Source organism: Perognathus longimembris, chromosome 23 (assembly GCF_023159225.1).
Source record: "Perognathus longimembris pacificus isolate PPM17 chromosome 23, ASM2315922v1, whole genome shotgun sequence".
In the NCBI taxonomy this organism is placed as follows: domain Eukaryota; kingdom Metazoa; phylum Chordata; class Mammalia; order Rodentia; family Heteromyidae; genus Perognathus; species Perognathus longimembris.
In genome coordinates, this window is record NC_063183.1 from 15,970,609 (window position 1) to 15,995,654 (window position 25,046).

General features: G+C 45.4%; 1 protein-coding gene across 3 annotated transcripts in view; it reads right to left on the reverse strand.

Annotated features, from left to right (window-relative positions):
- The window catches only part of Pdpk1 (3-phosphoinositide dependent protein kinase 1), a 69,952-nt gene extending 46,588 nt beyond the window's left edge, over positions 1 to 23,364 (reverse strand). The window contains exon 1 of one of the 3 annotated variants that reach the window (XM_048333050.1): positions 23,223 to 23,364. In XM_048333050.1, the coding sequence (XP_048189007.1) occupies positions 23,223 to 23,246 (24 nt within the window). In that variant the 5' untranslated portion in view covers positions 23,247 to 23,364. The remainder of the gene's footprint in view (positions 1 to 23,222) is intronic. The other 2 variants (XM_048333053.1, XM_048333052.1) reach the window with 2 other exon arrangements.
- Between the last annotated feature and the right edge of the window lie 1,682 nt (positions 23,365 to 25,046).

Below are 25,046 nucleotides of genomic sequence, written 5' to 3' on the forward strand. Positions count from 1 at the left end.
ATGAGATAAACGGTCCCCAATGTCCTTATACAATGTAATACACAGCAAAATGTAGTGTGTTTTAACCAATGTGTAACCATGTCCATTGAGTGAGGTACTGAGAGTAAGACAGTTTCTAATTGCCTGCAAAGAAGGGAGGGAAAAGCTTGGTGTAAGTGATCTTCAAAGACCACTCACCTCTACCAGAACTTTTCACAGAGCCAGTGTGGATGAAGAATATAAGTTAAGGACTGCCTAAGGTCTAGTCCTAAAGGCTCAACTCTGAATTTCACTCATATCTCTTCAATATCAACTTTCTATACCTGTTACTACAAACATAGCAGGAAACACTAAAATATGAGATTTCTTAGTATGAATATGATACCATGCTTACTTACTGGACCAATGCAACAATTTAAATATCAATAGATTCATTAATATAAAAATCAGGATAGAAAATGGGAAATCCTAGGCATGGAAGGGCACACCTGTAATCTCAATACTAGGGATGCTGAGGTCAAAAGGTCATTGTATTTAAATCCATCCTGGTCTACAGAGTCAGTTCAGGGACAGCTTGAACTACACAGCAAGATCCTTGAGCTCTCTTGCTCTGGTTCTCATTAGAAGTGGGCAGTCAGAGAATTGTGGCTTATACAACTTGCAGATGGAAGGATAAGCTAAGTCAAAACCTGCTTGACAACAAAATGGGGGCGGGGGCAACTAAAGGAGAAGAAAGTAAGAGAGACCAAAGGATGAGGAAATAAGAGCAGTACAGTAAATCTTTGGCCTCTGGCACCAAATTTCATAGGAAACAGAAAGAAGAGCCATCAATCAGAAGGCCATCTTCAAGGACTCAAATCCTCCCTATTTATTAACCCCAGGCCACACTCTGTGACCAGGAAGATGAGTGCAATATGGCTTGAGATGGGCTGAAGCACTGGCTCCCCATGGACTATCTATGTCATGTACTTTCTTTTTCTTCAATAATTCTCTAATCAACTTTCCTATCACCTTTACAATGTTCACTTCTTACCTGAATTCTTCTCTTGCCAGACACAAGGGTCAAGATCAACTTAGCTGTCCTAAATTTCTGGTAATATATTTGGTGCACTGGCCAGGAAGTATGTCTGTTTCTGATATGGACAGAGTGCTATATTCTCATTCTCATTACAGATGTGGACAGTGAGGCATAGAGCATATGGCTGTGCAGAGTCAGACACCCAGCAGTGAGACTACATCCAATTCTGCAACAGAATTCAACTACAAAACCAACACTCTCAACCCTCCCAGTTATCAGAGGAACTATCCATCCACCTGAGACTGACTTCGTGCTAACCAGGGAACCAGGATATAGGAAACTGGCAAACAAATAGTCATCAGCATCTTATTAAAGCTCAAGTTTTGCCCTTATGACCTAGCCAATTACTTCAAGGAATCTAGTCAAAGTAGTTAAAAATTCAGAAGAAGATCTATATTTTGGAGAACAGGATAAAGTATGGGGAGAGAACAATTGAAGGGGTTACTCTGATCAAGATTCAATGGATATATAAATTGACATGTTTAACTAAAACATCCCTTCCCTCTTTGTACAACTACTTGAAGAAAACAATTTTTAAAAAGAGTGAAACGGCAGAGAATTTATTTTTTAAATTTGTGCCAGAACTTAGGGCCTCTTGCTCTCACTCAGCTTTCTTGCTCATAGCTGGCACTCTACCACTTGAGCCACACCTCTAGTGCAGCATTTTTCTGGTTAATTGGAGATGGCATCTGGCACACTTTTCTGCCCAGACAAGCCTCAAACCATGATCCTCCAGGTCTCATTCTCCTGAGAATACAGACATAAACTATCAGCACATAGCAAAGATGGTTTATATTATCAAAATATGCATTCAGTCTGCAGTGGTGAACATATATAGCCTAAGGTACTTGGGAGGCTAAGGCAAGAAAACAAAATTGCTTGAGCCTAAGAATTTCAGGCTAGCCTGGGCTACACAAGAAGACCCTGTTTCTAAAAAACCAAAAGAACAGAATGTTATGCAGCCACCACAAAGGAGCTTTACCAAAATGTAAAATGTTAAGAAGAGGGGCTGGGAATATGGCCTAGTGGTAGAGTGCTCATCTCATACACATGAAGCCCTGGGTTTGATTCCTCAGCACCACATATATAGAAAAGGCCAGAAGTGGTGCTGTGGCTCAAGTGGTAGAGTGCTCGCCTTGAGCAAAAAGAAGCCAGGGACAGTGCTCAGGCCCTGAGTTCAAGCCCCAGTACTGGCAAAAAAAAAAAAAAATGTTAAGGAGAAACAGCAAAAGACAAAATGTTTGGAATACAATGAAGATCCCAATTTGGGATCAATGAGTTAACAGTGATGACCTCTGAGCTTAGGAAAAGACAGACCAGATAAGTTCTTTGTAACTATTAACCTAGACAGCTGCAAAAGACAGAGTGGCCTGGGCACAGTCAGAAGGAACAGCCCCCAGCACATTCTCTGGGGGGAGAACGGGAGAAGTCAATGACTCACTCATGACCACAAATAAGTCCTAACTGGACACTGGTCATGCCATGTGGGCTTATAAGCCTTTTGAACTTACAGGTTCATTTGTTCCTGTAAATGAATGGTAAGGAGTTTTGACAAAGGATAAATTAACTAGTATGTTCAGGACAAAGATACATGTGGCAGGACAGAAATCATTAACTACTACAGTGGTGTCTAACACTACAGCACTTCAAAGATAATTATTCTAGACTGGGTTCTGGTGGCTCCACCTATAATCCTAAGCTACTCAGGAAGCTGAGATCTAAGGATTCCCATCCTGGGAAGGATAGTTTGTGAGACTCTTACCTTCAATGAACCACCAGAAAACCAAAAGTGGTGCTGTGGCTCAAAGTAGTACAGTGCTAGCCTTGAGCAAAAGAACTCAGGGACAGTGCCTAGCCCAGGGTCCCGTGACCAACCAATAAGTAAATAATAAAAAATAATAATAATCTGATCCAACAACCTAAGATCCTATTTCAGAGTCAAATGGGCTGGGGATATGGCCTAGTAGTAGCAAGAGTGCTTGCCTCGTATACATGAATCTCTGGGTTCGATTCCCCAGCACCACATATACAGAAAACGGCCAGAAGTGGCGCTGTAGCTCAAGTGGCAGTGCTATCCTTGAGCAAAAAGCCAGGGACAGTGCTCAGGCCCTGAGTCCAAGGCCCAGGACTGGCAAAAAAAAAAAAGCTTTACTCAGTGAAATCTATTCCTAGTCAGAAAATAGTATCAGTAGATTCTTGCCTTCTGCTGTGCTAAAATTAATGACATATTAAAGTTGACAACTAGGAAAAATTCCATTTTTAATCTTAAATCATGTTATTCATACATCACACGTACATGAATCCTTCCTTGGGAATTAAATTCATTCAGAATGCCTCAGGACCAACAGGTGCCAAGCAAGTTCTCCCAACCCAGAATCCTACCTTGATGCCTTGTCCTCACCCCCACTTCTGCCTCAACACTTACAAGCACCTCCTCAGCCTCCAAGACCCATTAAGATAAACTCTGGCACACACCTGTCATGCAGCAAGAACCTTCCTGTCTGGAATTCCAGATTCTTCCAACCCTCTCTGTCCCCCACTGACTTAGTCAACAACTCCAACCAGCCCTTTCACTGCTGCAGCTACTCTGGTCACCAAGGCCACATTGCTCAAACTAGCTTTACCCTCTCCTTCCTCTCCATCCTTCAACTCTGTCCCTACAGGCCATAGCTTGTGCATTACCCATGTAAACATCTTCCAAGGTGCAAAATACCCCGTTCTGCTGAGGGGCCTTGCCATAAAGTCTTGTCTTGAAGATGCTTGAATTTTGTTTTTCCTTATACAGATACAAACCACAAGAATATGGATGACCATTCTAGTCAAGTGATCCTGGAAAAAAAATTTTGTTTTGCTTTTTCAAAGCTGAAGACTAAACTTAGGACTTAGCGCATACCAGATAAGTGCTCTTCCACTGAACTCAATCACCCAAAACCCTGAAAAATTTTTGTTTTTAATCCTCAAAAACTATTCTCTGCTTGAAAGATGAGAAAAACAAAACTTGGCCCCTAGAATATCACTAACTAATGTGAGTAAAGGAACATTTTCCAGCAGATTCACTAGCATGAACAAGAGACTGGGAAAGGGGCTGGGAATATGGCCTAGTGGCAAGAGTGCTTGCCTCACGTACATGAAGCCCTGGGTTCAATTCCTCAGTACCACATATAGAGAAAAGGCCAGAAGTGGTGCTGTGGCTCAGGAGACAGAGTGCTAACCTTGAGCAAAAAGAAGCCAGGGACGTGCTCAGGCCCTGAGTCCAAGCTCCAGGAGAGGAGAGAGAGAGACAGACAGACAGACAGACAGACAGACAGACAGACAGACACAGAGAGACAGAGTCAGAGACAGAGAGACAGACAGAGAGAGACTGGGAAAACCTACCTAACCCTGAGAAAGGTGCCAAAAATATGTATTCTTCATTTTGGGATCCAGCAAATGCTGAATGAAGAAGCTCTTGTTGGGATCGAGTATCACAGTTCAAGGCCAGCCTGGAGAGGAAAATCTTATCTCCAATAAACTATCCAGAAAATAGCTGGGAGCAGCACTGTGGCTAAGTGGCAGAGTGCTAGCATTGAGCAAAAAGAAGCTAGGGAAAGTGCTCAGACCCTAAGTCCCAAGCCCCAGGACTGGCAAAAAAAGAAAAAGAAAAAAGGAGGGAAGCATTCCACTTTGGGGTTCCAACTGCTCAGTCAATTGTCAGTACCTAACTGCAGTCCTCAACAAGCCATAGTCTAGGGGCCTCTCCAGCCTTGGAAGCTTACTGTACCATTACTATCATAGGTCTCAGTTACCACCAGCTAGGAAACAATGTCACCATTTTCCTCAAAGTGCTTTCCCTTTATATCTGTGGCTATCTTCCTACCAATTCCTCTCTTCCTACCGTCCTGGAGGAGACTACAGGGGAACAGCAGAAGAGAGCAAACAAACTAAAGCCTTGGCTTACCTCAAGTACCTATCTTCCAAGTTCTACACTAAAAGAAAGGCCACCTTTGGTTCATTCTACAAGTCTCAAACAAGGCTGGGTATGGTAGTACATATCTCTAATTCAGGCTTCTCAGGAAACTGAGGCAGGAGGGCCATACATTCAAGGCTAGCCTAAGCAACAGAGACCAGGTCTCAAAAAACAAAAAAACAAAAAACAACCCCAAAAAGCAAAACAAACCAAAAAAAAACAAAAACACCCAGGTATTCTAAAAGCATCAATTAGCAGCCTTCACATCCAACTGTGACTGAGGCAAAGGACTCTGTACAATACACCCTTCAGCTTCACCTGAAAGAAAACAAGCTTGAAAAGGTATCAAAGCCGAACCCAAGATGCAGCCTCAGTTCTAGCCATTAAGAAAACAGCAAGAGACTGAGCAAGCAGAAGCAGAGCAGATGTGATTGATCCAACAGCCTCCTCCAGCTCCAGAAGACACAAACTTGGTCCCAAACAGAAACCAGATGTTGTGAGCTCAATTTCACTCTATACTGTTGGAACACTTCTGTATGTACAGTGTTCTGGAAGCAACCACACCTGCACAGTGGCCTGGACTCCAAGCAAGCTCTGCCCTAAGCTACGTCAGAAGCCTCACATGTGTCTCTGATCTTAAGTATCAGCTGCCCAGGTTCCCCATGTTTTCCACTGGAAGGATAAGACTGGGTGAGCAGGAAGGTTCCTTCAAAATTAGAACACCTATGATCAATAATAACACACACTCCAAGCATCAGAGAGCAGACCAAGGCCATGTTTAATTTTTTAAGTAAAATGAAATTTTATTTAACACCATCAGTGATGACATCATGTGCAGGATGCAGAAGACAGCTTTTTCTATTTTTGGTCAGTCCTGGGGCTTGAACTCTGTCCCTAACACTGTCCCTAAACTCTTTTGCCCAAGGCTAATGCTCTACCACTTTGAGCCACAGCACCACTCCTGGTTTTTGAGCAGTTAACTGGAGATAGGAGTCTCACAGGGACTTATCTGCCTGGGATGGTTTCAAACTGCAGTTCTCAGATCTCAGCCTCCTAATTAGCTAGGATTATAGTCATGAGCCATTGACATCTGGCAAAAAAAAAAAAAAAAAGCAACTGTTTTTTTTTTGTTGTCTGGGGCTTGAACTCTGGGCCTGGGTACTGTCCTTGAGCCACTCTGTGCTCAAGGTTAGCATTCTGGCACCTAATTCTTTCTAAACCTATAATTTGTCTAGTCACAAGAAAACACCAGAAAACCCTAAATTGTGGGGCATTCTACAAACTTCTGACCAGTATCAGTATCAAGGTCATGAAATATAAAGGTCATAGATCAGGAGAGATTGAGGAGATATGATGACTAAATGCAATGTGGTAATCTGGATGGGATCTGGAACAAAGAGAACACAGTAGGGAGAACTACTGAAATTTCAAACCAGTCTGTGGTTTCAGCTGTAGTGAGGTCCTGAATAAACGTCATAGCTTTATAAGCTGTTAACATTAGGGAAAGGCAAGAAGTCAAGTGGAGTTGAGGATGATGTTATGGGAGAAGTATTCCAAAATAAAGTTTATTTTTGTTTGGAAGCTATCTTGATAGCTTCACATAAATTTAAAGGATCTGAAAATACTCTGGGGATAAATGATCAACACTAATTTGAAGAATGTAGGGCTACTGAAGAAAAATAATATGATTGAAAGGGAGAAACCCTAATGTAGAAAGGTTGGCATGAATTTGTGTGTGTGCGCGCATGCACGTGCATGCACGTGCACACACATGCGTACATGCTAATTCTGAGGCTTGAACTCAGGGCCTAGATGCTGTCCTTGAAGTTGTTTTTGTTGTTGTTCAAGGCCAGTGCTCTACCATTTAAGCCACAACTCTACTTCCAGCTTGTTGGTAGTTAACTGGGAGATAACACTCTCACTGACTTGCCCACCCAGGCTGGCTTCAAACCAGGATCCTCAGATTCCAGCCCTCTAAGCAGCTAGAATTATAAGCATGAGCCACAGGAACCCTTTTTCTTTCTTTCTTTCTTTCTTTTTTTTTTGGGGGGGGGTGGAACGAGGTTTTGCTATCCTCCAACTTTGGATCTTGCCTTAGCCTCCAAGTGCTAGGATTGCAGGCATGCATGATGCCCAGGCTTAGAATGAATTCCTTAGTATCACAAACTTCTTGGATTATATTGTCCAAAAATCTAGACTTTGAAAACAAATCTACTCTTCATGCAAAAAACAGATGTTGCAAAAAGTAGGGCCTAGGGGCTGGGAATATGGCCTAGTGGTACAGTGCTCGCCTCATATACACGAAGCCCTGGGTTCGATTCCTCAGCACCACATATATAGAAAAAGCAGGAAGTGGCCCTGTGGCTCAAGTAGTAGAGTGCTAGCCTTGAGCAAAAAGAAGCCAGGGACAGTGCTCGAACAAGTGTTAGCTAAAGGAGAAAACGGGGGTTTCGTTTACAATGCTGTGAGATCCCCGCAAACCTACCTTACTGAGTCGAAATGGGACAAATGCAATAGAATGTATTGGGTGATGTGTGTCTGATCCTGGTTTCTTGTCTCCCCACAAATGCTGCCCCCCTCTAGTTAATTGTATTTGCCTAGGCTTTGTAGGACTTTACTGAGTTTTTGAGTTGGTAATTGCTAGGTGGCCTAGTGTATGGGTCTTTCTCCATGTTCTTTTGGGGTTTTATTGTTTACAAACTTTTAAAATTGAGAAAAATAGCCAAAGCATCTTTGACAGAAGGATCTGCACTAGACAAAAGGATCTGAAACTAAGTGGGGGGGACCTCTTCTAAAGTGAGGATCTTGAACCATCAATTTTCTTTTGTTCCCTCACTTCTCCTATTTCCCATTTTGGACTAGATCTTTTCTTTTTTTTTTTTTTTTTTTTTGGGGGGCCAGTCGTGGGCCTTGGACTCAGGGCCTGAGCACTGTCCCTGGCTTCTTCCCGCTCAAGGCTAGCACTCTGCCACTTGAGCCACAGCGCCGCTTCTGGCCGTTTTCTGTATATGTGGTGCTGGGGAATCGAACCTAGGGCCTCGTGTATCCGAGGCAGGCACTCTTGCCACTAGGCTATATCCCCAGCCCTGGACTAGATCTTTTCTAAAAAATAAGCCCTGGGCTGGGGATATGGCCTAGTGGCAAGAGAGCTTGCCTCGTATACATGAGGCCCTGGGTTCGATTCCCCAGAACCACATGTACAGAAAATGGCCAGAAGTGGCGCTGTGGCTCAAGTGGCAGAGTGCTAGCCTTGAGCAAAAAGAAGCCAGGGACAGTGCTCAGGCCCTGAGTCCAAGGCCCAGGACTGGCCAAAAAAAAATAAAAAATAAGCCCTATTCCCTACCCTTTTCTCCCTCAAAAGAAAACCTATGTGATCATAGACAGTTAATTTGTGGAATGTCTCTTCAACTTTTATGTGACTTATGCAAAGATTCTGAAGCTAGGGCTCCACTCCCCCACCCACTTTGTTCCTCCCAACCTGAGTCCATTTTTTTTTAATGTATTATCACCAAAAAAGACACTTGTGACCAAATCTACTTGTTCTGTAATACTAGAGAGAAACAATTGGGGCTTTCCACATAGAAAGTGGGGTCAGGAGACCAGGAAACAGAATGTGAATGTATGTTCAAGTCACTCAGGAACTTGTACACAGGTGCAAGAAAGTTATGTCAAAGTGGCCACAAAATTGTTTAATAGGAGATGGATGAATGTAACGCCATGTTTACTGCTAGAAACCAAAGCTTTGTGAGAAATCTTGAATTTATGGGGAGGGAGGGTGGGAAAGTGTGTACCTGTCTGTCCTTTCTCTGAACCCTGCAGACAAAACTCCCTTGGGCTTTGATGATCCCAGCCCCAGGGTGTTTTATTTCATGATTGATTTTGCTGTACCCGAGTACTTCCTTTCCCCTTTTCTAATCATTTTTTTTGTAACACGTGCTGACTCTTCCCTTCTTTTCCTGGGAAAATACAGTGAATAAATAAATATTTATTGGTACTCAAAAAAAAGAACAACAACAAAAAAAAAGTAGGGCCTATCCAGTCCTCCTTGCCTGTAGGAAACAGTACCTTGTCCTTGGAACTTTCTCTACTCTTGGCCATGTCCCTGCTCAAATTCCCCAAGCCTCTCTCCTTACTCTTTCTTGCCATATATATGTCCACCTAATGGGTCCACTCTAAGCATAGACCCTTCCTGCACACCTCTCTAGAGCTGCCCTACAAAGGCTGGCCACCTTTCCTGGCAGGGTACGATCACTGCACCTGAAACGGTCATGCTGTTTACAATTTCCCTTCAGGTTCTGGGGCAAGGTTCTAGTTGGTCAGGCTTACACGACAGGAATGCCATGTAAGCTGTTCACTAAGCAGTCATCTTTTTCACTCAAGAATTTCTTCGGGAGGCTGAGAATATGTCCTAGTGGTAGAGTGCTTGCCTCGCATACATGAAGCCCTGGATTTGATTCCTCAGCACCATATATATATATATATAGTCAGAAGTGGCACTATAGATCAAATGGTAGAGTCCTAGCCCTGAGCAAAAAGAAGCCAGGAAAGAAACATATAAGGAAATGTTCAACATCCCTGGCAGTAAAGGAAATGCAAATAAAAACAACCCTGAGATACCACCTCACTCCAGTTAGAATGGCCTATACTCTGAACTCAGGCAACAACAAATGCTGGAGGGGATGCGGGGAAAGAGGAACCTTTCTCCACTGTTGGTAGGAGTGCAAATTAGTACAACCACTTTGGAGAACAGTATGGAGGGTCCTCATAAAGCTCAACATAGACCTATCCTATGACCCAGCCATACCACTCCTAGGTATCTATCCTGAACAACAGGTCTCAGGATATCAAAAAGACATCTGTACTTCCATGTTTATCGCTGCACAATTCACAATAGCCAAAATATGGAAACAACCCAGATGCCCCTCTACAGATGAATGGATCCAAAAAATGTGGTACCTATACACAATGGAATACTACATAGCGATTAGAAATGATGAAATACTGGTATTTGCAGGGAAATGGTCAGAACTTGAACAAATAATGTTGAGCGAGACAAGCCTAGAATACAGAAAACAAAGGGGCATGATCTCCTTGATATATGACTGTTAAGGTGGGGGGAGTGGGGACAGTAGAGACCAGGTCTGCGAAACAAAAAAACTTCTTGTCAAAGGGTATTTCCCACAGGTTGGGTCAGAGACCTTACATTATGTAACTAAAACCAAACAACTACTCAATATATAAAGGTCAAAAATAGACCTCTCAGAGGATCACAATAGCTCAAAAGCTATGTATATATGATCATATAAGACAAGGATAAGCAAACTCTATTGTTGATGTTATATTTAAAGTTCTAGGTAAATTTCCTTTGGCGTATGCCACGAGGCTATTGTATATGTTTTTGGTACACTGTGTACTGTATATATGTCTACCTGATCTAGGGAAGGGAAAGAAAAACAAGGGTGTAAGATATCACAAGAAATGTACACACTGCCCTATTATATAACTGTACCCCTTTGCACAACACCTTATCAACAAAATTTAATTAATAAATAATTTAAAAAAAAAAAAAAGAAAAGGGGCTGGGGATATAGCCTAGCGGCAAGAGTGCCTGCCTCGGATACACGAGGCCCTAGGTTCGATTCCCCAGCACCACATATACAGAAAACGGCCAGAAGCGGCGCTGTGGCTCAAGTGGCAGAGTGCTAGCCTTGAGCGGGAAGAAGCCAGGGACAGTGCTCAGGCCCTGAGTCCAAGGCCCAGGACTGGCAAAAAAAAAAAAAAAAAGAAAGAAAGAAAAAGAAGCCAGGGACAGTGCTCAGGCCCTGAGTTCAAGACCCAGGACTGGCAAAAAAATTAAAAATTTTACAAAAGAATTTCTTCAGCCATGCACCAGTGAAATACTAGGCACCAGTATCTCACACCTGTAATCCTAGCTACTTGGGAGGCTGAGATTTGAGGATCGAAGTTTGAAGCTAGTGGAGAACAAAAGTCCAATCAACCATCAAAAGCTGTAAGTGGAGCTGAGGCTCAACTGGTAGAATGCCAGCCTTGAGCAAAAAAGTTAGGCGCCTATACTGCCAAAAAAAAAAGTGCGGGGCTGGGGATATGGCCTAGTGGCAAGAGTGCTTGACTCATACGCATGAAGCCCTGGGTTCAATTCCCCAGCACCACATATATAGAAAACGGCCAGAAGTGGCGCTGTTGCTCAAGTGGCAGAGTGCTAGCCTTGAGCAAAAAGAAGCCAGGGACAATGCTCAGGCCCTGAGTCCAAGCCCCAGGACTGACCAAAAAAAAAAAAAAAAAAGTGTAGCTTATTTGGGGCAGCTTAAAACTTTTTCTTTTTCCTTCTTTTCTGTGTCAGTACCAAAGTTAAATTGGGGCTGGGGATATGGCCTAGTGGCAAGAGTGCTTGCCTCGTATACGTGAGGCCCTGGGTTCAATTCCCCAGCACCACATATACAGAAAATGGCTAGAAGTGGCGCTGTGGCTCAAGTGGCAGAGTGCTAGCCTTGAGCAAAAAGAAGCCAGGGACAGTGCTCAGGCCCTGAGTCCAAGTTCCAGGACTGGCCAAAAAAAAAAAAAAAAGTTAAATTGAGGGCCTTGCACTCTGGTTTGGCCTTTTTCACTCACAGGTGGCACTCTACCACTGGAGTGGTACCTCCTCCTGTTCCTTTTTTTCTCAGCCTCCTGAGTAGCTAGGATCTAGACACGAGCTACCAGCATCTGTCCATGGAGCCCATTTTGTTTCTAAGTACTTCTAAAACCAACCACTAGCTTCCTTGCCCCTTGGCCCCAGAAACACAGTTCCAGGGCCAGCTACATCTGCACAACAGTCTGGTAAGCCTTAAAACCAAAAACACTGCCTCTTAGATCAGTTTTATTTTTTTCCTGCATTTTGTTTTCCTTTGCTGTTTTTAGAATAAAATGCATTTACAAATAAAATCTATATTTAGATGCACACTTTTAAAATTGTGTATCTGATAATAACCAGCTATGACATACAGTCACTAAAAGACTGTAATTTCAACCAATAAAAAAAATGAAAGAGAAATACAAAAATGCAGCAAGAAAAAAAATCAGTTGACAATAGGAAAAGTAAGCAGTAAATGCTATGGACTTCTGAGATGGTACATGGAGAACAGTATATTCTGGCAGCCTGGGCCCAGGTTATGACACACACCCATTGTTTGACAGGAGATGAAGGACAGCCAAGTGCTTGTCCTCAAGGAAGTCAGGTACCAGTAGCCAGCACGGAAATGAGTGGCTGTCTTGTCATGTGTCTCAGTTTCTAACATGCCTGTTTCCCCAGCACCTGGCTGATACAGCTCTACAAAGCATTCTAGTCTATCAAAGAAAAGCCTAAACACAAAGCCAACACTGGGGCAATCCTCCCAAGGGTGATTCTTATCCTCCACTGCTCAAAGTAAAAATCTATTAAGCACTACACACTGGCTCATGTAGGCACACTGGCTCCGACTTCTGATATAGCTGTCTTCCCCTTAGGATGACAGGACTCTCATCCATTCACAAAGCATTGTGTATAGAAATATGACAAAAAATCAGGTTGAGGTGGGTTGCTCAGATCCTGAGTGCTGAATCCACCCCACCCAGGACCACCAGCCACACAATTATCCTGTAGGGTGTTTCTGTGGCTCTATAGGTAGCCACATCCATCCATAGAGATCATAGGCACATACTACTACACCAATTGACAGGTTGAGGAAGGGGGTCTCATGCTGACCTTGGACTGCAATCCTCCTATTCCTAGCCAGCCAGGTAGCTACATTGCAAACCATAAACTACTAGCACCGAGCTAGCACATATACAGAAAAAGCTGGAAGTGGCACTGTGGATCAAGTGGTAAAATGCTAACAAAAAGAAGCCAGGGGGGCTGGGAATATGGCCTAGTGGCAAAAAGTGCTTGCCTCATATACATGAAACCCTGGGTTCGATTCCTCAGCACCACATATATAGAAAACGGCCAGAAGTGGCGCTGTGGCTCAAGTGGCAGAATGCTAGCCTTGAGCAAAAAGAAAGCCAGGGATAGCATGTTCAGGCATTGAGTCCAAGGCCCAGGACTGGCAAAAAAAAAAAAAGCCAGGGACAGTGCTCAGGCCCTGAATTCAAGCCCCAGGACTGACCAAGAAAAAAAAAGGGGGGGAGGCTCTGTTAAAGCCCCAATATTAAGGGCTGGGGATATGGCCTAGTGGCAAGAGTGCCTGCCTCATATACATGAGGCCCTGGGTTCGATTCCCCAGCACCACATATACAGAAAATGGCCAGAAGTGGTGCTGTGGCTCAAGTGGCAGAGTGCTAGCCTTGAGCAAAAAGAAGCCAGGGACAGTGCTCAGGCCCTGAGTCCAAGCTCCAGGACTGGCAAAAAAAAAATGGTTGTAATCAAAGCCCCAATATTAGCACATACAAGATTTTTTAAAAATGCAAATTAAGAGAGCAAATAAAGGAAACTTTAACCACTGGTAAAATCTAGATAAAAACAATGTAGATGTTGGCAGTGCTAGTCTTTAAAAACTTTTGTTTTTGAACATTCTAAGAGAAAATTAGGGAGAAAAGGATTTTGTGGGTAAGCTTCAAGAGAACAGGGTCCAAGACCATCTTATTCTCACTGTGTTCCCACTCCCACTAGGGGAGCAAATCACTACTCACATTATGTGAAAGCCTCCCGGGCCTTCCAAGCTTCTTTCTGAGTTTTAACAAAGTTCTCCCAGGCATACTGCTCTCTATAATCAGGTCTTCTAAAACACATTGTAACCATGTCTCAGGAAAACAGACTTGGACTCACCACAGTGTTCTTACCCTATTTCTGACAATCCATGTCTCAGGAAAACAGACTTGGACTCACTCACCACAGTGTTCTTACCCTATCTCTGACAATATCAAGATATTTCCAAATCTCTCATTTTAAAGTTGTGATAAAGATGCTTGTAACAAGATTTCTACACATAACTCAATTCTTCCCTGGTTTTAAATCTCCAGAAACTAGCTGGATGCCAATGGATCATGACTATCATCCTAGCTACTCAAGTAGCTGAGATTTGAGGATCAAGGTTCAAAGCCAGTTTGGAAGACAAATCCAAGAGACTCTTATCTTTAACCAAACAAAAGCCAGAACTGCAAGTGTGGCTCAAGTAGTAGCTGTTAGTGATAAGGGAAAAAGCTGAGAATGAGAGACCCTGAGTTCAAGACCCAATATCAGCGGTACACGCGCACACACACACACACACAATCCCAAAACTGAACTGGTGAATCATACAATTCACCTCTTTAAATTCTCCTTGAGGACTTTCTCCCTCACACAAACATACACAACTTGACAAACAGACTTTATATGAGACTTTATATTCCTAGTCCCATTCCTCCAACACTAGTAGTGAATTTTCATTTATATTAATCTGGCAAAGTGGTTTTTCTTAATTGTAATAAAATATACATAACAAGGTTTACCATGTAACCATTACTAAGCATACATTGCAATTCAATGCCATTTTAGGCAACTCAGTTATATAACCGAACAGTGAGGACTTTTTATTAACATATACTAGTTATACAAAAGGGTTTCTTTGTGGTCTAAGTGTTTTTTAACAGGCTGGGAATATGGGAAGAGTGCTAAGCCCTGGGTTTGATTCCTCAGTACCACATATATAGAAAAGCCAAAAGTGGCGCTGTGGCTCAAGTGGCAGAGTGCTAGCCTTGAGCAAAAAGAAGCCAGGGGCAGTGCTCTGGCCCTGAGTTCAAGCCCCAGGACTGGCAAAACAAAAAAACAAAAAAATAATAATAAAACCTTTTTGTTAGCCCAGCACCAGTGACTCATGCCTATAAACCTAGCTACTTAGGAGGCTAGGATCTGAGAATTGTAGTTCAAAGCCAGCTCTGGCAGTAAGTTTGTGAAACTCTTAACCCCAATTAAGCAGTAAAAAGCCAGAAGTAGAGCTGGGATTCAAGTGACAGACCTCTAGTTCTGAGCAAAAAAGCTCAAGGATAGCACCCAGGCACTGAGTACAAGTCTCAGGACTGATACAAAAAAAAAAAAAAAAAAAAAAAAAAAAAAAAAAAAAAAAAAAAAAAAAAAAAAAACCAACAGCAACAACAAACTCTTAGCTCAATATACATAGCAACCCCACCACCCCCCATACCCCAGGCCAGGGGCTAGTGGCTCCTGCCTGTCTAGCATGCATGTAGCCCTTGGTTTGATTCCTCAGTACTAGCCTTGAATACAAAAGCTCAAGGGACAGTGCCCAAGCCCTGAGTTCAAGCCCTTCAACCACCCCCACACACACACACTCACTCACACACACACAGACTATCAGTCTATTTTTTTTCCTTCTTATTTTTTGGTCCTGGGTATATGCCCTTTATCACTTGGCCACACCTCCGGCATCAAGTCAGTTTTCTTAGCTAACTAACCTCACTATGGGTAGAACCCATCTTCTTCATATTTGGCATCATATAGGCAACAGTTTATGGTGATACTCTCTACCTCTCATATGTTTAGAGCTCTAATCCAGGAAAAGTCAAAACCCACCTGCAGGATTTAGATGTGTTTTTAATAAAAAACAAAAAACAGTATGGTAGGGGCTGGGAATATGGCCTAGTGGCAAGAGTGCTTGCCTTGTATACATGAGGCCCTGGGTTCGATTCCTCAGCACCACATATACAGAAAATGGCCAGAAGTGGCGCTGTGGCTCAAGTGGCAGAGTGCTAGCCTTGAGCAAAAAAGAAGCCAGGGACAGTGCTCAGGCCCTGAGTTCACGGCCTAGGACTGGCCAAAAAAAAAAAAACAGTATGGTAGGCCTGTAACCAATACAACATAAGTGCCCAGATATGAGAACAATGAGAAGTGAGAAAAGAACAAGAGGAACCACTGGAGGCTCTGAAAGCCAAGGCTACAGTAAGTGCAAAGCAGACTTGAATCACAGAACAGAATCTGGTAAGTCCCCAAAGGCCTGGAGAAGGAGCAGTTACCACTCAGCAGGTAGTCAGACAAGGCTGTATAGCCATGGGTCTCCAGAGCAGAATTTCTTCAGGCAGAGGAAGAACCTAGATATGACAACAACCACTGAGGAAAGTTGGGTGCTGGTGGCTCATGACTGCTATCCTAGCTTCTTAGGAGGCTGAGATCCAGAATATTTCATTTTGAAGCCAGTTCAAGCCGAAAAGTTAAGTGTCTATCTTCAAAATAAGCAGTAAAAAGTCAGGCTGGTGGTGTGGCTCAAGTGGTAGAGCACCAGTAGGGTAAGCAAGCTAAGCAAGTATGAGGCTTTGTGTTCAAACTCTGGTTTAGAAAAAAAGGAAACACTGAGAACAGGGCAACCATGAACATCCTGGGGATGCAGACTAGATGTCTGAGACAGGGCCTCTGGAAGAAGCAGCAGTGACAGACCAGGAAGAGAAGTAGGAACACTCATCCAGCAAGTCCTTAGAATGCTCTCTCACCAGAAATGGGGGAAGGAGGCAGGAGAGGGCAATGGCCACAGTATAGCAAAAAGAGAAAGCCACAGGCACTGCACCTTCTCTGAAGAGAACCCCAGTCCAGCAAGGGAGTGATCAGGAACACACCTTCAACTCAGGCTCCAAGCAAAGCTGGAAAGCTAGCTACAAATGCAGCAGTGGTACTCACTTGTGGTACTCATGTTGAAAATTAACTATACAACTTGAGGATAGGGATAGGAGCAAGGGAAGGATGACATTGTCCAAAAAGAAATGTTCTCAGGGCTGAGAATATGGCCTAGTGCCAAGAGTGCTTGCCTCATATACACAAAGCCCGAGGTTTGATTCCCCAGCACAACATACAGAAAAGGCCAGAAGTGGCACTGTGGCTCAAGTTGGCAGAGTGGTAGCCTGAGCAAAAAGAAGCCAGGGACAGTGCTCAGGCCCTGAGTTCAAGCCCCAGGACTGGCAAAATAAATAGACAGATAGATAGATAGATAGATAGATAGATAGATAGATAGATAGATGTTCTCATTACTTGACTTAATGTAACTGTAACCCCCTGGTTCATCACTTTTATAAAAAACAGTTAAAAAGCCAGATGTTGGTGGCTTATTTCCTAGCTACTCAGGAAACTGAGATCTGAGGATCACAGTTTGAAGCCACCCTGGGCAGAAAAACCTGTGAGACTCTAATCTCCAATTAACCACCAAAAAACTGGAAGTGAAGATGTGACTTAAATAGTAGAGTGCTAGCTTTGCAAACAAAAGCTCAAGGACAGTACCCAGGCCCTGAGTTCAAGCCCCAGGATTGGCACCAAAAAAAAATTTTTTTTAAAGCTGGAAAAGTACAATGGCCACTCTGCAGATCCTGTCTCTTCTTCTATACATCACTTCCCTGCTGCAGGTCTCCCACAAACATTAAGGAAAAATAGAAACGTTAGCTCAAGTCCCCTGCTCACAAGTTTCAGCTGCAGGTCAATCCAAGTACTTGGTGAGAATTTCAGGGAGCTTCAAGGCTTTCCTGAAAATCTACAGTCTCCTTCAACAGCATCCTATACACAGCTAGAACCTAGAGCACTACAATTCCTTCTTACTAGAAAGAAGTCAGTTTCAAAAGAACAACAAGCTTAAAAACAGGACTTTAACAACTAATTCACTGCAAAATTATTATGCCTTTAGCTAGGCGAATGATGACCAAAACGTTCCCTTAAGTGGGCAGACCTGTCATAGCCGCCCCCTCCCCAACAAGCCCCAGCCAGGCACACAGAAGATATGCACTGGGCTGGGAATATGGCCTAGTGGCAAGAGTGCTTACCTCGTATACATGAAGCCCTGGGTTCGATTCCCCAGCACCACATATACAGAAAGGGCCAGAAGCGGCACTGTGGCTCAGTTGGCAGAGTGCTAGCCTTGAGCAAAAAGAAGCCAGGGACAGTGCTCAGGCCCTGAGTTGAAGGCTCAGGACTGGCAAAAAAAGAAAAGAAAAGAAGATATGCACTCCAGAACCAAGATCTTTGGCATCTCAACAGATCTTCAAACCACAACTCTACATATTCGGCTTCCCTGCAGGTACAAGCTGATTCAAAACAGACTGGGTCAGGGGCTGGGGATATAGCCTAGTGGCAAGAGTGCCTGCCTCGGATACACGAGGCCCTAGGTTCGATTCCCCAGCACCACATATACAGAAAACGGCCAGAAGCGGCGCTGTGGCTCAAGTGGCAGAGTGCTAGCCTTGAGCGGGAAGAAGCCAGGGACAGTGCTCAGGCCCTGAATCCAAGGCCCAGGACTGGCCAAAAAAAAACAAAAAAAAAAAAAAACAGACTGGGTCAGTCCCCAACACAGAGCTGGCACAGGGGGCACTGATCTAACCTATGGAATGAAGAAAGTCAGCTCAGAACTATGTACCCATCTTTATTAGGGCTATTGGAAAACACCAACTGGAAACCAGGCACTCTCATGTTCAGGCCTGGGCAGCCCACGCCAGGAGTGTCCATTTTCTCCACATACAGGATCTGCCACACTGGCAGCTCTCAATTCTGTGGGCCTCTTATAATCCAACTAAACACAATCCTGAATCAGGTGCTCTGAAAAGGGATCTGAAGCCCATAAAGAATCAATCCCCCAACCAGGCACTAGTGGCTCATACCTGTAATCCTAGCTACTCAGCTGAGATCTGAGGATTGCAGTTCAAAGCCAGCCTGGGCAGGAAAGTCATGAGACTCTTATCTCCCATAACCAACGAATAACTGAAAGTGGAGCTATGGCTCAAAGTAGAAGAGCACTAGCCTTAAGTGAAAAAGCTCAGAGACAGTTCCCAGGCCCTGAGTTCAAGCCCCATGACCAATTAAAAAAGAAATTAAACATTAAAAAAAACTTTCTGGGGCTGGGAATATGGCTTGGCGGTAGAGTGCTTGCCTTACATGCATGAAGCCATGGGTCCAATTCCTCCGCAGTACCACATAAACAGAAAAAGCCAGAAGTGGCGCTGTGGAAAGGAAGCCAGAGACAGTGCTTAGGCCCTGAGTCCAAGCCCCAATAATGGCCAAAAGAAAAAAAACAAAAAAACAAAAAAAACAACCTTTCTGGACTAACACAATGGAAACAAATTTTGTACAAGTATATAAATGCAACCAAGGTCAGGGACAGAAACAGACCCTCACAACAATCACAAGACCAAACTGGCCTTTCTCCTCTCTGAGAACATATTCCCCCATGACTCTGAGAACATGTACTTTGCCTACCATCTAGCAGCTGGAGACTGAACACAACCTGTTCACAACATTCAAACAGCTTTTTTAAAAAGTTCTGGCATCACACCAAACAAATGAAGAATGTGATCCAGTCACAGAAGAATGCACAGCTAAGATCTGAGCAATATATGTCCAAAACTTAGTTTCCACGCCAGCACTCCCCTCACCCACTGTACTGCCCTTTGAACCTGCCTTCAAAACAACTGCACTGTGCTCCCCAGTACCACCTGTCATCCCATAGGCAGGCCTGGAGCATACCCACACGGTTTGGGCCTCACACCTGCTAAGGGAGTCATGCCTGCACCCAATGTTCCTCAACACCAACTTGACCTCGGAGAGATGAAAAACACAGGGAGTTCTGTCCAAATCCCTCCACAAAAGGCACTCCATAAGAAGTTGGAAAAGCACATGCTGAGGACTACTCTCCTCTATCCAAACACATCACCCTAGATGAGACTGGCTATTCTCATACCTTATTTCTGCAGTGCTTACCAGCTCAACACAGCCTTCCCAACTCCACTTTCAAGAAAGGACAATCCAACCAGGACTACCCCAACCCTGGCTCAGGTGGCTCATGCATGTAATCCTAGTTACTCAGTTCAAAGCCAACGCAGGCAGAAAAGACAATGACACTCTGATCTCCAATTAACCACCAAAAGGCCAGAAATGAAGTTATGGCAACTGGTAGAGTGCTAGCCTTGGGAGGGGAAGGGTGGGGAGGGAAGCTCAGGACCAGAGCACAGGCCCTGAGTTAAGCCCCAGGACCAGCATAAAAAAAAGGGGGAGGGGGGAATGTGTCCAGGAACCACCTGTTCTTCCACCACAAAACTGCTAAAAGCAGCTTAGAACTGCCTTGAAGACACAAGGTGTCTTTCAGGCCCCACATCTATGCAGGCTTCTGCTATGATTCTTCTGGTAAAACGCAGAAATGCAAAACAAGCCCTCACTTTCACTTCTTATGAGACCCTTATCTTGCCAGCTTAGTAACTACTATTGGGGTGGGTGTCACTGGGTACAGAAATGTATCATGATCCATGCATGATAAGCAAGTCATACAAGGAAAAGCTAGTCAAGAAGGTGTGGCAAATATGAGCCACTTCTTTCCATGCCTTCTGCTGTTCCCATTGCCTTTCCTTACAGATGCAGCACCCCTGAAGAAGATAAAGTACCCCAAAAGGTACAAGGAATTGCTCTGCCAAGCGCCCTATTTCTTCTTCTGACAAAACTGATGCATGTTTCCTTTTTCCAAAAGGAGGGTTCCAGACAATCAGCCGCAATGAGGACAAACCAGTTTCTTTCCAAACAGCTGTTCTCTGACAGCCCAGGACTGAAACAGGCTCCAGGGGTCAAAGAATGCGACCATCTGCCTAAAGAAATGTGTGTACAGTCCTTCCATATGAAATGTGCCTCCTGTCCCAGCACAGTGAAGATACTCAAGCTCAACTCCAAAGAAGATACCCTGGGCAGTGGCACTGAGAACATCTTTATCCCAAGTGCTGGAGTGAACTGCTTGGTAAGACCTTCCCTTGGAGGTTTCTCACATAAGAGACAGGGTGACATTGGGTTCTCTGCCAAATCACATTCTGTTATCATGAAACAGGGATTTAGCATCTCCCCTCAGGTACCCCACCTGTAAAATGGGTCTCCATCACATTACAGGGCAAGCACTTTTTTTGTTTTGTTTTGTTTTTGCCAGTCCTGGAGCTTGGACTCAGGGCCTGCACTGTCCCTGGCTTCTTTTTGCTCAAGGCTAGCACTCTGCCACTTGAGCCACAGAGCCACTTCTGGCCATTTTCTATATATGTGGTGCTGGGGAATCGAACCCAGGGCTTCATGTATATGAGGCAAGCACTCTTGCCACTAGGCCATATCCCCAGCCCCCTCCCTCACATTATGGTAAGAATGAATTACATAGCAAAATGCCTGACTTTAATGAAGGGCTCAATAAATAGGACTTACAACCTCCAACTCTTAGATGGATCAAGTTAGGCCATTTTCTACCTTCCCAGCTCATATTGCCCCCTCTGTTGGTTGTATAAGACTCATGGGAAAGTTCATCGGAATGGGGTTTATACAATGGCGGCATTCCAGAGTAAAGTCCACTGGAACTGTGCATATCTCAGGTGAAAATCTAATTTGGGGCCCATGTCTACCATTACTGACAGGAAATATGGCATGTTCTCACACATGTGCAGGTGACTAAGTTCCTCACACTTCCTTACCACTGAGTCTATCCTCTATGTCTCTCTCTGTTCACTGGAGTTGTGTTTTTATCCAAAAAAGCTAATAATAAGCAAACTGTACATAACAAATGGCCATAATATTCAAGTGCCTAAAGCCCTGAGAAAGTGTGCTCTTTTCCGTTTCCCATGGACCCTGTCAAATACACACCTTGCATTGCAACAGCATCACTATGTGAAAGTTCATTTTATAAACATTCACCCCAGCCTCCGCAAAGGTTAGCCAGCAGAGTAACTTGTGTTCCTGTGTGCTAACTCAAGCATCCCAGGGGTTCAGCCACACACATGCATTGCAAGTTCCAATAGTCAAACGACATCGCCTTTCCCTTTCACCATATTTTTTCTCAACTAGATAGGATCTCCTTTAAGAACTCTGGATTAAATATCACCCACCTCTATAACACAGGGTTGTAACCAGAAGTCCATGGCTGAGCTGCAGATGGCTCAATAGCCTCCTGAAGTATTAAGAAAACAGTGTAGTGGGACCCTGGAGTTTCATTGTAGTGGGTAGCCTGGAGCAGGGAAGTCCAGAGACTGATCTCCAATTATCCACAAAAAAGCTGGAAGTGGAGCTGTGGCTCAAGTCGTAGAGTGCCAGCTAAGAGTGAAAAAGCCAAGGGACAGCGCCCAGGAACCTGCCCCTGACTAAGTTCAAACCCCAGTACCAGAACACATGGGCACACATATACACACACAAGAAAAGTCATTGTAACTGCAGACTTCTCAGAGAAGAACCAGACCCCTCTCTGATTCTCAACAGGGCTTATGACCTTCCAAAAACATTAAGAACCGCCACTATTAAGCTGCATCCTGGAAGATAAGAGCCCAAGTGAGCTTCTGGGGTCTTCCTTCAATGCAGAGATTTGCCTCCCTGTCGCCTGCCCCCCAGGTGCTGGGTATGGAACCCAGGACCTCAGCGCTTGGTAGACACTCTACCACCGAACATCAATCCCGCCCTGATCTTTTGAACCCAATTCTGCTAGTTGTCTCACATTTTTCTGTCATCCATCCACTTCACAACGCGTACGAGGAATAAAACATGCTTAACTCATCTTCCCGCGACTCCAAGACTTAACAGAGGAAAAACAAAAATAACAACACTAAGGATACTTTTTTAGCAACACAGAGAAAACATGGAAATACTTCACCCAACAAGTGGTTAGTTTTGTTTTTCTACCCTAAACCCCTCCTCCCTGTCAAACTCACACTCCCTTCGGCGGGGCCTCCGAGCCCGGCCTCCGACAGCTCCCGAGCCCGGCCACGGGCGGGAGGGGCTCCCAAATGGCCGGCTGGGAGGACGGCGCCCCCCAGACACCCTAATCTAGTCTCAAAACGGGGCCGCCAACATGTCACCACAGCAGGGAGTTTCGCCTTCGGCTTCCCCGGTCGCGCCACAGCTCCGGGCGAAGCCCCAGGGCCGGTCTTCCGCAAGCGGGCGGGACCGCAAGGTGCGCCCGGAGGCTCGGCTCCAGGCTGCGCGGGGCCGAAAACAAACTTTCCAGGCACTTCCACCCCGCCCGGCCGGTGACACTTCCCGGTCTCCCCCACCCTCCGCGCCTGTCAGCGCCCCCGGTCGCCCGCCGCCCGCCGCAGCCAGGGCCCGCGCTCCCAGCCGCGGCCCAGCGGCACCCCAAGCCGGCGCCCGCGGTCCAACCCGCCGCCCCGCCACAGGTGAGGAGCCACCCGGCTCGCGGCAGCGGGCCGGCCCAGCCTGCCGGACCCCGGCGGCCGCCACGCTCTCAGGTAACGGGCCGGCGAACCCCGCCGCCGCCGCGCGCTCACCAGCTGGCTGGTGGTCCTGGCCATGGGCCTCGCTTTCGCGCGGGCGCCTCCCCCGCAGCGCTGCGCTGCTCGGCGCCTCCTCAGCGTCCTCCTCCCCGCGGCGGAGCCCCAGCAATGGCCGCCCTCATCCTGCGCCCGCCCCGCCGCCCGCCGCCCCCGGCGCCGCCCCGCCCCCGCGCGACGCAGGGCGGAACTTCCGCACTACCGCCGCCACGACGAGCACCTATTGGGCTAGACTTACCGTCGCTCGCCAAGGTCCCTGCCGGCCACGCCCTCGCCCCGAGCTGCATTTCCGGGTTGGGGCCCGGCCCGCCTAGAGAGGGGAACCTGAGGAGAACCAATCCGGGGCTTCGGGGCGGGGCCGGGCGGAGCCGCGCCAAGCTGTCATCCCGGCTAGGCTAGCAGTCCTGGAAACTGAGGCTCCCGCAAGCGCGCCCGCCCGCTGGCCCGCCAAGGTCACACTCGCTACAGCAGCGAGTGTGCGCTCGAACCCGCGAAGGACTCTGAACGCCGAAACTCATCGGCCCTCGGGACCGCGGAGGAGGCCGAGCCCCCTCCAGTCAGCGCAAGCTGTCCTGGGCCCCCCTCAGCTTCTCTCCTTAATGTTTCTTCACATCTTTCTTCCTTTTGGTTGTTGTCATTGTTACAGATGTCTAAAAGCATCCCTGATATTGTTCTCAGATGAAGAAACTGAGGCATGAGAGGGCAGTTCTGCAACTTATAGAGGATGGAAACCTAGACATGTGCCAGGCAGAGCCTCTGTCCATTCTTCTAGTCCACCACAATGCATGGACCTAGAGCAGGAAGCCCCCATAAACCTCATCTTGCAGAAGGCCATGGCTGTCCATGCCATTCCACACTGTTTGTCCATTTAGCCATGTATCATCCTGTATCCAGGCCTTGTACTTTGGCTCCACTTTTTCTGTATAAGGCTTAACCATGCTGCTCTATCTGTGCCTCCAGTTCCAGCTTTTTGCTGATTACTGGAGTTACGAGTCTCTTGGACTTGTAGGCCTTTGAACCTCTCTTTTCAGATCTCAGCCTCCTAAATGACTAGGATTATTGGCATGAATCACTAGCACCTGGCTCTCCTGACATTTGGTTGCTATCTTTCTCAGCTGTAAAGGCAGCAGATTTCATTGAAAGAATGAATAGTCCATTTATGAATGGGATAAATGTTTATGGACTCAACTCATGTGGGTCATTCTCTTTCATAAGACACAAACATAATTTCCAGTTTTGTTTACACACATACATATACTGTATATATACAATAAATGTATATTTACACGCACACACATATGCAAAAACAATGAGAATCAAGTGTGGTGGTATGTACCTATAATCCCAGCACTCAAAGGACTAATGCAGGAGGGTCACAAATTCCAGGCCAGCCTGGGCTATAGAGACCTTGAACCCAAGAATATCAAGAAAAGTAATATCGAGTGACTATCTTCCTCCTAGAAACATAAGCATATGTACAAATTGCTATGGATGCAACCCAGGACCTTGCACATGGTTCTATACTTCCAGACTCCAATGTGCATAAAACAAGTGCAAAAGAACAAGAACAAAACACAGTCAACAACAGTGAGCACTGACTTCTACTGGAGAATGATCTGGGATCTTTAGCTTTATTATTGCTCAAGCCCATTGCTGCAACACAGTCACATGGTTCTTGAGTAATCACAGAGAAATGAGAAAGGGGGGAACTTAGGGAAAGTGTGAGTGGATCAGGAGAGCCCACTGGAGCAGAGGAGGAGCCACTGCCCTGGAGGAGGCAGCAGTGCGGGCAGGGGAGGGGCATATGAGGGGCATGCTGAG